A 15,679-nucleotide genomic window follows, 5' to 3' on the forward strand; every position below is an offset into this window, starting at 1 on the left:
AGGTTGCTTAACAAATAATCATTGTATTCGCCGCGGCGCGAATTAACCAACCTCTTCTCTTCCATAAACGAACTTATCAAATGGACGTCACGCGGATAGCGCTCCTTTTTTGGCCGCGTGTGGTCAGTAAACCGCGTAGACAGAGAACGCTTTTGCGCTCTCTCGGTCTCGCGTCGCTCGTTTTCGTCTTCACGCTCGTCTCGCTGTCGTTAATTTATGCACGCGCACATAGAGACGCGACATACGTGACACGAAGCGGTGAGTTGCCTTCGTGAACAATACGCGCCGATATATTCTCAAAATTATCCTAAAAGAAATGGAAAAAAGCCCTCCCTAAAATGTGTCCAATATAAAAAAAAAAAAAAAAAATTGATGCGTTGAAAAATTACGACGAACTTTATTCCACCCTTACGAATGTATGTTATGCTACAATGAGAGTATGCTGGTGAGCTGGATTGAAATATTAATCTAGACTCTAGACTACCAGTATCAAAGAGATCGCGTACTCTTAATAAATTGATTATTATTATTACACGAGTATTTATATAAAAAGAAATATGAGTGAAAATAATTTGATAAGAGACATTTCCAAGCAATGGTTATTTAAATTCAAAGTTGGATTATTTTAAGCAAAAATTAAATATTATACATTCGACTATGATTCCTAAATAACGGCGCGATACATCGGTTCCGATACGAGGAGGTCGAAAGCGAGGATAAGCGAGAGTCGAACCAGAGACCTCGAAGAGCTGTGATACATAACGTAACAGTGCTTTAGCAAGCAGAAATAATAAGTCTATTATACGGATGTCTGTGTTGGTCGCTTTGTAACGACGCGTCCGTAAGACGTCCGTATATATACGGTACCAGCTGGGTCTTCGGGGAACTTGGGTGAGTCGCATGAGCGAATATCAGTCAGCGGTTGTCAAACTTTCCTAGTCCTGCCTTTGATCTTATACGACATGTTGGTGACATTGCCGTCTCTTTTGATTTTTTTTTATTCACGTCTAAAATATCAGCGAAACAGTAAAGTGCCAGTGATATTTATTTCAGCTCGATCTCATACAATTGATTTAAAATTCCTTGCTCATTTATTTCATTTCAAAAGGGAGAGATTGCTCTATCGAATATCGCTGAGGAAATTTTTCTCTCGTAAATACTTAAGCGAGAGAATCTCCAGTATAGAGCTGGATTTCAATTAGAGTTCTAATGCTGATTTCATTCTATTTTCCACGTAGACGGAACGCGATTGAAATCAGAATAGAGGCGAGGGATATAACGCGAGCGCATTCATTAACGTGCGTATACGTATGTGTACACAGATCGAGGCGGACATACGGAGCGGGCGTGAGCGAGCGAGTCGTCTCCATTGTCCGCGGCGGAGCGTGTAGAGAGCCCGACTTTCCCTCGTTCACCCACGGTCACTGCTGCAGTGACGTAAGGCCCCTCGCTAGGGTAATTGTTACCTATGCGCTACGAAGAGACTCGCTTCATAATGCTCTCCTCCGCTCCGCTCGGCTCGGCTCGGCTCGGTTTCATTCTATTCTATTTTTTCGTCCATCGTCGTTCTATTGCGCGTGCCTTCGATGCCATCAACGTACTCAATTGCACGTGTGTACACGGATTACGGAACGATTAACGGATTATCAGTCATTGATAAAGGCCATACGCGAAATCATAGTTTCAATTACCGTAGTTGCGAGTCCAATCTTTAATCAATAATTTTCTTATAATTTTCAAGTAATAAACGATGGAAATATATATTCTATTGAAAGTTTGATTATAAAGTCATGATATTTGACTTTACAGTTTAGTTTGTCAAAGTCTTTTTTTCTGCTCAATCGTTCATTACTTGAAAAATTATTGATAAGAACAAAATTTTCGAGACAAAATCATCTTAAAAAATTGGTCAGATTTTAGGTCATCCTATATATAAAAAAAATTTTTTCATTTGTAGCTCTTGAATTGTGATATATCAAATATCGAGGTATTATAATTCCATAAATGCACTGGCAGATTTCAATCTCTTTCGACAGCAGAGCGCATTGATATATTGTGCAAAAAAAAAAAAAAAAAAAAACCGCACTCGGGGAAAGTTGATTCATCATATAATGATAAATATGATCTTACAACGGATAAGCATATATGACGAAAGTAACTCGGTCAAAGCCAGACAGATGCTCGAATGCCTAATGAAATTGGGTCAGTTATATAGCGCGTATCGTGCACTTTGTGCAAAAATTTTCACGTCACAAGAAAAGGCAAGATGAAAATTTGATACGCCAGCGCTAACGTTGATATTTTCACTTACGATTATTCTGCGCGCTTTATAATGAAATTAAAATCAGATTCGTGACCGAGGTAACGAACAATGTGATTGTCAATTCGAGTCCATGAAATTTCAACTGTTTACGTTGTACGGTAATAAAATTTAATTATGCAATAATTTTTTTTTTCATTTAGTGCTTGATTCGATCGAAACTCGGTTTTACAAAACTTGACGCGAAATCTTTGGCAATCTTCTGGTCTTTCGTGAATCGCAATAGAGAAGCCGCGATTCAAGAGATACCGTTCTGAAAACTTCTGTGAATGAATAGAATAGCTTAGTGAGAGAATTATTCCACAAGCTATTCCACAAAAAGTGGAAAAAAATGAGTTTGAATGTGCCGCGCGCGAATAGCTTGCGTCATTCCCGATGTTATCTCTAAACTATCATGTGGGATAGCTCATTCATTTGTTATTCAGATATTATGTAGCACCGTATTCTCCAAGATTTCAAGAGTGCGAATCACGATAAGGCGTAAACCTTTCAGATTCGTCTATAATTTTCGACGACGAACGAAACGAACTATCATATAAAAATGTGCCAACTCACGGTATCTTAAAGATTATCGAATCTTCTCGATCCGATTTCACTGCGAAATAATTCATCCTACCTCGTCGCTTGTCGTAAGCTGATAATGAGACATATGTTGCAATCCACTTTGAGAGAGAGAAAGAGAGAGACTAGATATTTGACGGTTCGATTTCTAGACGTCGTGTCGGTGAAATCGCGATTTGTCGCTGACGGGTATACGATGATGACGAAGAAACGTTAAATGAGAAACGAACAGTGACGATAATGAGAGGTTTGCGTTTGCAACACGTGCAAACGCGCCAACCCGAGAGATGTTATCAGCCATCCTGACGTAACAATGAGAAACTCCTCCACGCTTTCGTTTGCACTTGCAATCGGGGGAAATAAATAAAAAAACGCGGCTTGTGTCGCGTAATTTAGCGGGTCCTTGCGTGCGTTGTATGCACGCGATCGGTTATCGGTATCGAAAAGAAAGGAGGATTGTATGAGGAATGTGGGTGTCGTTGCAATTATCCGTCATTCTCGTTGACGGTAACGTTTTTCTTTTTTATATTTACGCGTACGTTTATTTAACTTTATAGTTAGCAAGAGCTAATTTATCATTCTTTTTGTCCTTGACTATTTTTTTACATCTTCAGGATAGAGAGAATTAATTATATATAATTTTTCATTAATTTTATTATTAAGTACTTTTTAGAGGAACGGCGAGGGATGCTCGTGTGCGCTCGCGAGAGTATCGTGTAAAGCCTCGAAAATTTCCGACCGCTGGGCTAGAATTCACGGTTCGATATAGTGGCGCGGGAGAAATGATGCTACAGAAAATTCCTACACCACTCGAGAGCGATCTTTCACGACGGAGGAAGACGGAGGAATAGAAAAAATGGACTTACCATCGTTATGATACTGTCTCGATGGCAGGGACACCGCGGCCGAAGAGGGTTGTATCGAGGGTTGTTGTTGCGTACCGCTCTGAGGAGGAGCGGAGGAGTTGGAGGTGGCCGAATTGGCGGGCGTCGACGGATTTTTATGTTCTGGTGTTGCCACCTGATGGCCGCCACCCTGGTATCCCACAAAATCACCTAAATCTGGCACGCATACGCTTTCATACAAGTTCGCCGGCACGTTCTCCAGAGAGGCCTTCGCTGCGTCGACATCTGAATGTAAAACGGAGATAAATCCTCAACCGAGTTGCAACCTCTATTCTTTTTTTTTTCTTATATCTTCGCGTGTGTAATTAAGTCGCGCCGTTTCTGCTCCTATACCGAATTAATTTAATCCGCGTCTAAGAATTGTGGTATCGTCATCTTACATAACTATTTTCTCGAATATTATAAGCTTGCTTTTATAACAATGTTTCATAATTTTAATCAATAATCTTCCCATAATTTTGATTAACCTATCAAATCAATACAAGAATGTTGATGGGGTTTATTAAAAAAAAATAACACGTTCACGAGCCAATTAAATGTGTACGCGTGAATGATTACATGTGCCTCGTTGATAGCGTATGCATTAATCGTAATAATTGAATCTTATCTGCGTGCAATACGATAATAGAGTTATCGCATGCGGCACGTGCGGTACTCGTACAGTTTTTCAGCGCGCGCTGTCGATTACGACAGGAATAAAATGTTGCACTGTTGTCATTAAGTTATTCCCCTACGGTGATTGTGCGCGATCGTTGCGCGCATCGCGAGCGCAATCGTGATTAACGATCTCGAGTAGCACTGTCATCATCGCGACCGTGTATTGCGAAGGAGACGCTGCTGCCCGTGTGATTCATCGTCGGCGTTTCTACGTTTCTAGGAATTCTCGTGAAACAATTGTAGACTAGAAATGCAAAACGCGCGCGCGCGCGAAGCACGTGCCGAGAACGTGTTTCACGCTCTTACACTTTGGTACATTTTTCTGCCTTTAATATGCAAATATATTTTCTGAACTCCTCCCAAAGGCACGGTTTCCTTTTTATTCTTGGATCAATATACTCTCAACTATTAATTTGCAGCGAGAAGATTGATAAATTTCTTAATAGAAATAATCTACGTCGCACGAGATTTTCTTCAAACGTCAAATAATTTCGATTATCATTAGAATTGATTTGTATCAGAGAAAATTATGTAAGATGTATAATTCATATAATTTAAAATTTTATTCGTGTAGTTAATTTTTTTATTCAAAAACACAATTAAGTCTTAGGTCTGCACAAATTAATGATCTAAGGAGAACGAAAAAAGATGACGTGTTTTATGAAGATAATTTAAAAAAATGACGTATATAAATACTAAAATGACACCTTACAGCGCGATTCTCACGACAAGATTAAATGAGAGGAAAATTTGATTTTAAAGTTTCCGTTTTCGATAACGTATGTAAAACAAAAACAAAAACAAAAAAAGAGATCAATCATTCGTTTCGGCGATGACGAAACGCGTCGCTTTAATGAATTTCACCGTGAATCCGATCGGTATCGCCACGACAGGAAGATACAACTTTTTAGTTTCTACTTTTTTATACAACGCAAGAGCGTTTCCTAACATCCGTTCTCATTCGCGGAATCAAAGCGATTACCCACGTCGTGTCGCGACTGCGCGCTCGCAGATGGGTGCACGCTAGGCTTCAGTTAAATTACCATCGCCTCGGTCGGAGGGAATCACGTGGCACGGCCGACTCTAGCTTGTTCACAATCGTAACACAATAATCAATTTCAAATTGCACGGCTGGAACGTGGAAAGCGAAAATGGATGTTTTTATTCAACCCCGTTCGTTCATAAAATTCATTGAGACTTTCCGTCAATTTTGATTAAGTGTACGCAAGTTATAACGATGATCAAGCTTGTGAGAATTAAAATTAAAACATGCGGGAGAAAAGTTTTATTTTTAAACATTTCTGGAGATTTTTAGAAGTTTTAAGAATCTTCAAAAAATTGTATTATAGTGCTTATTTATTATTTGTATTTTATTAATTAAAATAAAGCAAGTTTGTTATAGATGACTTAATCTTCAAAAGTCAAATAATTCTATTCCTCGCTCGCACTTATCTTATGCTCCCTTTTGGCACGAGACAGATTATGTATTCGAGACGAATCTCGAGTTTTGTGGAGAGTTACCGTTAGTATAGTCGTCCTTAGATCGCGCTAGATGATTAAGCCGAGGTTTCAGTGCCGATGATGAGGCGACGTGAATATAATCGATAAGGAAGTATGGGGGTTTTACTTAACGGGAGTTAAATCACGGGCGAATATCTTCGCTTCCTGCCTCGTCATTTCGTACGATCTGCATCTCTATCTCTTTAGCTTCTCATCTTCCTCCATCAGTATTCCTCTCTTTTCTCATCCCCCGCCTTTCCTGCTTCTCTTACAAATTCTATTTTTTTTTATTTTTTATAATTTTAATTTTTTCATCTTTTGTATATTTATTGTGTTAAATAGGCAATAGCATAGTATAGTTTTTAGCATATATCGAATAACTAGTGAGATATTGACTTTGATCATACATTATTATCGCAGATTTAATAATACAGATAAAAATGTGTAAAAGATAGATTAAATTCTTTTTATATTTAATATATTTGTGATAAAATATCATATGCAATGTATGATCAAATTCAATGTATTTTCTGATAAAAGACGTTGCTAAAGTCATTTTTAGAATATAGAAAAATATTTTCTCACAAATCTTTCGAAAGGTTCTCGAACAATTAAATAAAATTTCAAGACATCATATTTGTTGTAAATTTACATTAAAGATTAAAAAAAAAGATTAAAAAACGAAATTATTTATAGGACTTATTTTTGCACTTGCGTCGTTTTCCCATTCGGTGCGATCCATCCTCCATGTGAGAGGATATTTTCCCTTTGAATTTTCTCTGCTTTGTTAAATCTCGAACGCGCAGTTTACAGCGAACTTGACTTGCTGTTTTGAGCGCGCACGTACCACAAAAAGGGGGCACGAGAGGGTGAGGGGGATTTAAATAGGAGGGATCGAACGAACCTCTAGGTCTCTCGACCATTGACGGTACACATCGCGAGATCGAAATTCGAGTGAATTCTTTGGTGCACGCGAGTACATCTCCGAAAAGCGTCTAAGTGGCCGCGGCAATGGCGTTGCTGCACCACCTCGGCGGATATCCGGGACGGAGCTTTCTATGGTGCTCCGTCTTTCTTCTCCTACGCCTCTCATTCTCCGGGTCCGCGTACGAAGGTAAAAAGGGGGCCCCGATTCAACGCTATACGAAACGCGAGATATACTTGGGGGAAGGAGGGGGATAAGAGAGCTGGTCACCACACCCGCGCGCACCGTCCTGTCATCGCTATTGTTATTGTCCGCCGGAGTCTTTTTGCTCGTACGTTAAGACGTAACATCGCGATTTTACGGAAATTCGATCGGTTTTGTCGACGACGACGACGATGACGGAAGGTGCCCGCCGCAAAAAGAGCGTAGCGCGCGCAGTGTGTGCTTTTACGATTAGCCCCGCGTTAGTAACGCGGGATCACCGACGAGTATGCAAGAAACGCATTAAAATTATTACTTGCATATATAATTTTTTTTTTGATAGAAAACAATTTCTTTCTTTTTTATATTACTGCAAATATGATGCAGATATCGTGATTTCGTTTCAGTTTTGATTTTATATTTAAATTATGCACGGTCATACGTGATATTTGTACTATAAAAATTTCACGGTGATAATCCAGAGTTTTTACAGGGATTGTCTCATGTGGCATAAGAGACTAGTAGTAATTTTTTATATTAATAATTACATGCGTAATCATTTCATATATCATCTAATATTACTAATAGTTAGTAAAAAACATAAATTACGTGTATTAAAATGCATCGAGTCCAGTCGAAAGGTAAGATGAATTTTTAGATTAATTTATTTCATCAAGCTACCTTTAAAAAAAATTTTCTTGGCTCTATATATATCATATACACTTGTTTTTATGTAAAAATGTAAACGAAACAATATATATATATATTGCGTATTTAAGAATTCGTCACACAGTTTTAAGCATTGTTTATTTCGAGGTAGATTGATGAACTCGACTGTACGAGATATTATAAGAAGGAGACACGCACCTTTCTGCAGGATCTCGAGATGCTCCCATAGGATGTCGCCCATGAAGGTGGTGGGGGCACGTGCTAGAAAGGATTCCTTCCCCATGGCACAAATCTGTTTCCCAGTCATGTGCTGCCACGGCTGCATCGCCGTACCCTCCAGGGAGAATTCTCCGATAGCCCAGTGCAACCAGTGGGCGACAGCTGCTTCCGACCATTGCCTCGGGTCTGTAAAAGAAAACAAGAGCCGGATTGTTTTTTAGCAGCTACCCCCTCTAGGTGGATTCTATATCTTCGTTTCTCGACCCCTTATCGCTGGGGGTTTTGCGATCTTAACGATAAGAAAGGGCCTTTTCCTCGTCTCTATATCGATCGGAGGATACTGAAAGATCCTAACGATCTCAATCTTGATGTTTAATCTCGAACAAAAGACGAGGCTTATCGTATGAGCTGAGATTTGAAAAAATATTGATAATGTAAATTTTGTTCGCTTTTTGAATTTATAAAACACGATCGCGTTCTGTGGATTATTTTTTCACATTTATACTTTAGGGACGGACGATTAGAAGGTTCAAGGTCTCTCACTAATTTAGATTCTCGCAGATGGCGGTCATCTGAGAGCGAGCTCGTTAAGACCAACCGAGAGTCATCGAAGAGACGGCGAACATTATACGATATACGTTCGTCGGTTGACAAGCGTGTATCGTTAGTCAGGCCCAGCCGGCCATCTTTGGTGGAAGCAATACCGAGAAACATCGGAATGTCCCATTTGAGGTGCGCGCCCATATTTGCACGCGTGTCTTGCATTGTTTCGTGGTATCTCGCTGCGTAAAAGTACAGTTCGGCTCATAATGCAAACAGAAGTTACCAACGTAGCGACTTGTTAATGTATACAGCTTTGCTCTCACAATCTCGTAACCATCCTTTAACACTGACGACGCGAACAGGATGGTCGAACGATCCGAGATCTATTCTCGTAAAGATCTTCACAAAAGATCAAAATACAGAGGGTGTCTCGAAAAAAATTATTATTCGCAAAATTGTGAAATAAATGTTTTCCTTATATTTTTCTCAGGACGCCGTGTATATTTTTACGCGATTGTATTATATATTATATTACATGCAGTAAGTTAGGTAAATTGATAAAATTATTATAAAGAGAAATAAAAAGAGAACTTTGATATAGATTTAGAAATAAAGATATTCTATTTACGCTATTAAGTGAGAATACGTGAAAATTAAAAAATTAATAAATTAAATTAATATTTTCAAAAGCCTTGGTTTCAGAGAAAAAAGCATTTATCAATTAAAAGTTGCATTCGAATTTAAAGAGTGAGACTTGACAGCGAAAATAATTTTGCACGGTGTCGTATTCGAGAATCGACATACAATCAATCAATTCTTTTATAGAAATAATTTTTGTTTTGGTGAAATTAAAATTTTCTTTCGAATAAAAAAAAATGAAGAGTATTCTCAAGCTATACAATGCAAATTACACAGATAATAAATTCAATAACAGTCCTTTCTGATATACATATCTGCATATTAAACGATTTTAATATGCGGCAAAAGATGCAAATTCGATAAATAACGCGACGGGTGACGTTATTCACAGAATCGATAGAGTACAAATTAAATTGACATTTTTTCTTGCACGTTCAGAATAGGATATAAAATAAAAAAAAGAAAGAAAGAAAAAGGTGAGCGAAGCAACAAGAGTGTCTAACGGCACGGCACGTTCAAAGCGACCGCCTCTGTTTGAGGATCGTACCGATATTTGCCCAACTTATTTCTTGTCAGCGTTGTTAGCAGACTTTACACTCTCTTTCTCGCTTCGCATTTGAACACAAATCCACGCTCACGCGTACGCACGTGTGTACATTCCTCTTGCTAGTCGCGATCGCTCTCCATGATCTCTTCATTATATTAATTTTGTATTTACTCTTTATTCTTTCTCTTTCTATCATTTATAGATAAAACTTCTGTCAAGGGAGAGATTATTTGCATATTTCGACATCTGTCAAGAGCGCGTCTAATGTTTGTCATAACGATAAAGGTATTTGAAGAGTGTTAAATGATTAAAAGTATCAAGTAATCAAGTCCGTCATCATTGATTTCCAAACATAGATAATGAGCAAGTGCCACCTTAAAATCCTTTAAAATCCAAAGTTACGATCAAGAGATAACGATCGGTGAATTTAGATATCTCTATTGTAACAGGCGTCTGTTAAAATAGACGAGACCGTTTCGAAACTCACGCGGATTCGCAGAAGCATTCTCTCATCTTCATACGTCGAAGGATCTTATACTTATATTTATTATTCAAAAGAGATAGATTCTGAATAAGTCATAATAGCAACTGCGATATGACTGCGTCGTCGAAACGTAATTGTGAATGCATGATACGTCTTCCATATAGTAAGCGTACATTTTCATATGTACACCTTTCGACGAGACGTAACAATACATATTGAAGATTTTCAATACGTATAATTTAATAATAATTTATATAAATTTTTATTGCAGAGCCAAAAGTTAATCTTTAAATTAATTATAAATAAAAGTAAATTTTTATATTATTTTAATTGGAATTTTTAAGTTAATTAAGAATATGTCATCATATGTATTCAAACGTAGATTTCGAAATAATTTAAAATAGGTACATATTAATATTCGCGACATGGTTAATGGATTAATAATATAGATTGATGTCTCCCAAAATTGAGATAAAAATTCAGGGAGAAGAATGAGAATAAAAACGTAGAAAAAAAAAAAAAAAAAAAAGGACGGCTGTCTCAGGCCGGGCTCGAAGTGAAATGGCGAGAGTTGGAGGAGGTTTGTTCGTTAGGTTCACGGAGGTCAGACTGTAGGTGATCTGGCCTGGAGGGTACGAACCCGGGGCATGTAGACCGGAAGCAACGTCACACCCGCGTGGCTCTGAATGCGCATACCGGATGTGTGGCATCGGCTCCCCATCAGAACCATCAACATCACATTCACAATTCCTGCACATCGCCGGCCGGCTCGTCGCACATCGCGTCACATCGCGCGCACCCGCGTCTCCGTATATCTACGCGCGTCTCTTCCGTGCGTGCGTGCGTGCGTGCGTCTCTTGCGCGCGCGTGTTCTCTCCCATTTTCTGTGCTCGCAGCGATTTTTTAACAACTTGCGCGGTGAAGCGGCACGAATATCGTAAATTCCGAATCGTGTAATCGTCGTCGTAAAAAATCGGACAAAAAATTAATTAAATTCGCACTAAAATTTCTCGTGAAAATTTTGAACAAATATATCGAGAGAATTGATTTATTTGTAAAAAGAAAAAAATTATAACTTTAACGTGGCGAACATCGAGTGGATTTTCGATTAACTTTGCGAAAGTCTAATTAAAGATTGTACGTGTAATTTTATGATAAAGGCGTGTAATTTATATCTCGCTATGTCTGCGTTCAATGCATTCAATGGATCTAAAGGCGCGCATTACGTGACGTTACGAAATTTTACGATGGGAAAATAAATCAAGAATAAGTCTCTGACCTTTAGTTATATTCAGGCGGAGTCGTTCCTTTTCCCAATTCGCGAAAATGGCTTCCAGAGCCTCGGTCATCTTCTTGTTGGTCCCAGGTGTTAACGGCGGCACTTGTGCCGGTATATCTAGAAAAAAAGCGTAAATACATTTTAATAGCGCAGATTACATTGTCAGGTTCTATTTAATAATAGATTTAAAGATTAATGGCTTTAAAGATTATTAGAAAACTCAGAAAGGCATATGCACGTGCAAAACATTGTACATATTCATTTTCGATTGTGTATGTGTGTGATTAATATAAATTAAAATAATTCTTTATAAAAACTTTCACGGCATAATCATCTTCATCGTAATATATGCTTATTGCTAGAGATTTCTTATATTGTTTATTGCAAAGTAAATGGTGGGAGAGAGATGAAATTTCTCGCCCTGCACTCCCGTCACGAGAAGATTAACTTAATTCCTCTCTTAATCTATTTCTTATTTAAAATTAAAATTAGGTTTGGGTTAGATTAGAATTTTTTTTCGGGGTGGAAAAGTAGGGACACTAGAGAGAGGGACAAAATCTCCTTCACGTATTCATTTAAATATGCAAATATGCAACTAATGTAGAATTCATGTTAGTAAAACTCAAATTATCACATTCATTACACATTTGCATTATCAATTTTATTTGTTAAAAATTGTTTAATAAATAAAAATGAGCGACAGCTAAAAATTACTCAGAACCCATTACCTTGATAATACATGTCAAAGTTAACGTCATATGCATTATTATTATTATTAATGTGTGCGACATAAAATTCTATAAAATCTCATGTATAACGCGCAAAGTATAAATTGAATTTTTCGACACCATACCGAAAGAGAAGCTCCGTGCGCTCTTCTGCAAGTCGTGCGTTATGATTTCGCAACGCTCGACAGGGAAGCTATACTCTCGCCTATTCTCAACAATGCTACGCCCGAGAGAATTTCGGCTTCTATTTAAAATAGAGGCGTCGGAATTAAACCGCAATTCGCGGCGGGCAGATTCGGTCGGCGGAACGAGAGTATAAGAGCAGCAACGAGGTAAAGCGGGGACATAGAGAAGAGAGCTCGAGCCTGTCCATGTGTGAGAAGGCAGGTTAATGTTGCTTCTCACAAGCGAAGAGAGGTGCGCGCTCGCGCGTGTACGCTGCACGTGTGCACGAGCGTGCGTCAGGTGTCGCGCGGCTACCAGCACGCGGGGCAACAGCGAAGCGAGCAAAAGCGAAGCGACCGAGGGGCACACATAGCTATCTTAGATAGCATCGTCATAAAGAGGGGTGCAACTGTCGACGGAGAGCAGGCAGGTGCATCGTCGTCGTCACTTCGCTTATTCTATGGTGTTTATGCTGTGGCGAACAAGAGATGTTATTTTACTACCGCTACTTTCGTTGCTATCGCTATTGTCTGCTTTTTCGTACGCAAAAATTTATCAATTTTGCAATAGCACAGAGATGTTTGATCCCCAGCACTATGCAATTGTAGTATAAAGAATTTTGTCCCCATTTCTTAAAGATGTAACAAAATAATAAAAATGCTGTTTAAAACTATTAGGTGACAATTCGCCTTACAAAATGTAATAAATAGATTTAAATAATGATGATTTTGAATAAATTAAAATACAAGCTCTCTCAAGAGTTCTCACATATTTTGATAAAAAATAGAGAGTGTAAGCTTCAAATAAATTTCATACAACATGAGAATTATTTGGATGATGACAAAAAATTTTTGTTTTCTTTGAGAATGTAATCTTAATAGAAGAATAATAGAATGCGACAAAAACACAAAATTATGTATACATAAAAATTCTGCAAAAAAATTTTTTTTTGCTCCTTCCAATATGAATTATTAATATTTCTCATGTTGTCGTTAAGACATTAATTTGAATTTCAGTTTATTTCATCGGAGAACTTTTGAGACATCCGATGTATATCACGTTTGTATGAAATTTTTATAGAAGAAACATTTTTTTGAATATCGCAGAACGTAAGATGCGTCGAAATTACGCTTGGCCGCGTATCGATAGCCCAAAGAAAAATATCCCCCCCGTTCTATCCTTGCGAGACGAACGATCGGCGCGAAACGATCTATTGAAAATTCACGTGCCAATGCGCTACGCGATTGGAATTTCAAAGGAACGTTTCGCGGGAATAACGTCTGTGTTGGTTCTTACGCGCTCGTGCGGATGCCACGTATAATCGGTCTTGCGATTCATGACGATGTGACGCGCCGCACTTGGGATTTTTTCCGTTTCAACCCGATCCATCGCTGACAAAAAAAGATTTCTTCGATCGTCGGAAAAAAACACAAGTTTGATTTTTTTACTTAATAATTATTAAAATAAAATTTGTTGCCTTGCTTTAAAAATATACTATGCGAAAGGGTAGATCTCAAGTTCAAAGAAAATATTATTAAATTCTTAGGGAGAATGGTTGTTGATTAGTATAATACAATATTAAATATAATTATACTAAATAAAATAAGAAAAATAATAAAAAATATATATGAGAGCGATGTAACAAATATGAAGATGTTTATAAATCCAATTGAGAATTTTCAAATCACACACATCGAGCTCTCTGACGCTATAAAAATTAATCCTAGTCAAATCTGAAATCAAAGTAATATTTTTTTTACTTTCTCTATGATTGGTCTTAATAATTAAAGCAACCGTAAAATAATTTAAAAAATTATTAATTATATTAATCCTCTGATAAACGTAATAAATTACAAGAAAAACATGACACGTTCCTGAGAATTTTATTGATTAGAAAATTAAAAATTACTGCAACCTAAAAGAAAGATTGACTTCAGGTTGGATAACGATATATATGCGATGCAAAAAAGTGAACCTGAAACCTAAGTACGTTTATCGAAGCTCTAGCTATCGTCTATTATCGCTGAGGTACAATTTGTATGGCGAGCTTTATTTGGTTATATTGCGTTATAAATCAGAACTCGCTCGTATCCGTAATGTATCATTTGTACCCTGAATATAACGGGGAGATCGAGATATCGCCTCGAGATACCTTCGCTGGCAGGTGTTGCATCGCGGATTAACGAGTTTTCCTTTTTTTTTTTTTTTTTTTTTTTTCTACAAAATAAACGCATTCGGTTAACCGATCAAATCGATCGAAGCTAGACGGAGCGCGATCGTTACTTAATCGAATGGAAATTCAAAATACCCGAGGCCCTCGACCCAGATGGCATTTGACCTGACACGTTCAACATAAATTTGCATAGCTTGCGTTATTTGCGAGCGATCGGCGTGATAACCAGGTATATACTTTCCGATCAATTAATGTTGGCCGGTAAAAAATATTTTCTTTATCCGATAATCTTACAGATGGGGGATCTGAAATACGCATTTAAAGTCGAGAATACAAATTAGACACGCTTAAAATCCTCTACGGCACAATCTATAGGAAAAAAAAAAGAATCTTGACTGTCGAGAGACAATACAACGTCAGAAGATAAACATTTTTTTTCCGTCGAATTCGTTCATAATTTTAAAAATATAGTTTTTAAATATTTTAAAGTCATTTAAAAAAAAGAATATATGTACATATTTGTCAAGCTTTTAACAAAATTTTAATACAATTTTTTTTTAAATTTTTTAATAAAACGCTGGCTCTCTCTCTCTTTTTCTGTTCGTTTTAAATGTGTAAAAATTCTTTTATATTAAAGGTATAATCAATAATAACATCAACTTATATTCACGAGATGGATAATTACCATTTTTTTCAATGGGATATTTGAAATATGACATTTGTGGAATATAATGGTTTATATAAATAAATCTTCACGATTCTGCAAATTACAAAATTTACTATATGTACGCAGTTAATTTCTGTTTTCGCGACTACTAATTTTTCTACTTACGAAACGCGATAATTGCTTGGAATAATTGGTATTCTTCAATTAATGTTCTTTTACTTTACTGGCATCAGTATATCTTCTTTATCAGCGTTTTTAAATCTTTTCACTGGGTTGTTCTTAATTATTCTTCATTAATCATTCTTTTTTATCAGTAAGATCATTAAGCGAGTATTTTTCATTATATTTCAATTTATAATAACGGATTAGTTATTTATAAAAATAACATATGTACCAAAAAATATCTAAATAATAATTTATATATTTATATTAATTCTAATAAATATTTTATTTACTGTTTTATATCGAAATATGGAAAATAATAAAGACTGTTCAAT

General features: G+C 37.1%; 1 protein-coding gene across 7 annotated transcripts in view; it reads right to left on the minus strand.

The window, feature by feature from the left end:
• Positions 1-15,679, minus strand: part of Pnt (ETS transcription factor pointed) — a 106,145-nt gene that overhangs the window by 19,194 nt on the left and 71,272 nt on the right. For 6 of the 7 annotated variants that reach the window (XM_083047457.1, XM_083047453.1, XM_083047455.1 and 3 more), the window contains 3 exons: positions 11,450-11,566; positions 7,937-8,143; positions 3,748-4,011 (listed from right to left, as the gene is read on the minus strand). In XM_083047457.1, the coding sequence (XP_082903583.1) occupies positions 3,748-4,011; positions 7,937-8,143; positions 11,450-11,519 (541 nt within the window). In that variant the 5' untranslated portion in view covers positions 11,520-11,566. The remainder of the gene's footprint in view (positions 1-3,747; positions 4,012-7,936; positions 8,144-11,449; positions 11,567-15,679) is intronic. The other variant, XM_083047456.1, reaches the window with a different exon arrangement.

Source organism: Prenolepis imparis, unplaced genomic scaffold, assembly GCF_030444845.1.
Source record: "Prenolepis imparis isolate NDT839.2.m4 unplaced genomic scaffold, iyPreImpa1.0 SCAF_10, whole genome shotgun sequence".
Lineage (NCBI taxonomy): Eukaryota > Metazoa > Arthropoda > Insecta > Hymenoptera > Formicidae > Prenolepis > Prenolepis imparis.